Source organism: Acanthisitta chloris, unplaced genomic scaffold (genome assembly GCF_000695815.1).
Source record: "Acanthisitta chloris isolate BGI_N310 unplaced genomic scaffold, ASM69581v1 scaffold14929, whole genome shotgun sequence".
NCBI lineage: Eukaryota > Metazoa > Chordata > Aves > Passeriformes > Acanthisittidae > Acanthisitta > Acanthisitta chloris.
This window is the reverse complement of record NW_008689940.1, coordinates 6170-7667: the sequence shown is the minus strand read 5'-3', so window position 1 is coordinate 7667 and position 1498 is coordinate 6170. Positions and strand designations below refer to the sequence as shown.

The 1498-nt window shown below is 49.6% G+C and overlaps 1 protein-coding gene across 1 annotated transcript in view; it reads right to left on the bottom strand.

Annotated features, from left to right (window-relative positions):
* Positions 1-1498, bottom strand: part of GOSR2 (golgi SNAP receptor complex member 2) — a 6758-nt gene that overhangs the window by 747 nt on the left and 4513 nt on the right. The window contains exon 4 of the mRNA XM_009081629.1: positions 1240-1380. Coding sequence (XP_009079877.1) covers positions 1240-1380 — 141 coding nt within the window. The remainder of the gene's footprint in view (positions 1-1239; positions 1381-1498) is intronic.

Below are 1498 nucleotides of genomic sequence, written 5' to 3'. Positions count from 1 at the left end.
CCTCCCTGGGCAACCTGTGCCAGTGTCTCACCACCCTCACAGGGAAAACGTCTGCCTAAGATCTCATCTAAATTTCCCTCGCAGGGGACGAGAAGGACCCAGCAAGGGGCAGGCAGAGCACCAAGCCCCACAGCTCAGCTCCCAGGGCCCAGGCCAGGACTGAGCCCCTCACACCTACATGTGCACGGGTGGCACTGCCAGGAGGAGCCTTGTCACAACAGTGAGGGTGTAACTTATTTCATCCCAGGCGATTGCCAGCAGTGCTCAGCCCAATGCCCTGACTTTGAAATGAAACCTTCAGCTCCACAAAGTGCACTGCGGCTTTGGTCTCAGGAGAGTAACTGCATGAAAACGGGGAACTGTTTTGAATACAGAGCATAGTGAAGGTCAGAAGAAGCTCCCTGAGGACAGAATTTATCAGGCACTTGTGCCACTAAAACTGCCTAACTCCCCTGGCAGACACATCCCAAACCAGACAAGCCATCCCAGCAGCACGTGAACACAACAGACAAAGGGATTTCCCCACACTTCCAGCAATTCAGCAACACACACACTCCTCAGTCAAAAGGTTTTGGCATCTTTGAGCTGTTTGCTCAAAATTTAACATCACTTTGAGCAGACTTTAAATACAGACAAATATTTGCTATTAAGGGACATGCAAAGATACTTCTGTCCTCAGTATCTGGGAAGGAGAGATAATGCTGAGGTGCAATTCCCTTCATTCCTGAGGTACATAATTCTTATTCCTGAGGGAAATTATCTTCAGTCCTAAGGTAAATGATCTTTATTCCTGAGGTGCTTTATCCAACTACTCACAAACACAAGTGCTTCACACCAGCTTTGTGGCTGCTCACAGTGATGTCCCTCTGACCCAACACCTACTTGACACCAAGTCACTGCCTGTCCTGAGCTTGAACAAGAAAACAGCAACCAAAGCAAACCAAACATAGGGAACAAACCAGAACCTTCAGCACCCCAGACAGTAACTTCCCCCTGCAGGTGAATGCTGCTAGTCCAGCCAGCCCCCAAAAAATGCTTAAAAGGTGTTCCTAAGGGATGATAGTAAAGACTTCAGGTTGTTTAAGTGGAGTTTGGGTCTTTTTCCAGAGCAGAGCCTCAAGCTGAGACTGCTGCTCCCCAGCAGTGTACTGAACAACACTCAGACATTCATTTTAAATAGCCTGATCAGCATAAAGACAGGAACCATGGGGTTTCTCTGGTACAAAATGGTGTCCCCACCTTCAATGTCATTCTCTGGTCCCTCAGGCCCTGCAGGATGGTGGTGCCACTGCCAATAAGCTCATCCATGCCACGATGGGCGTTCTGCAGGGACTCGTTATACTGCAAGGTCTCGTCCATTGGGATGGAGGTGTCAGAGTCCTGTGGGGAGAGGCAGGGATGAGGCTTGGGACCTGTCACCCACACGCAACATGCACAAACCACCCTGCCACAACGCAGCAGGGCCTGAGCATTAGGTTGAAAACATCTGTTCATAAAG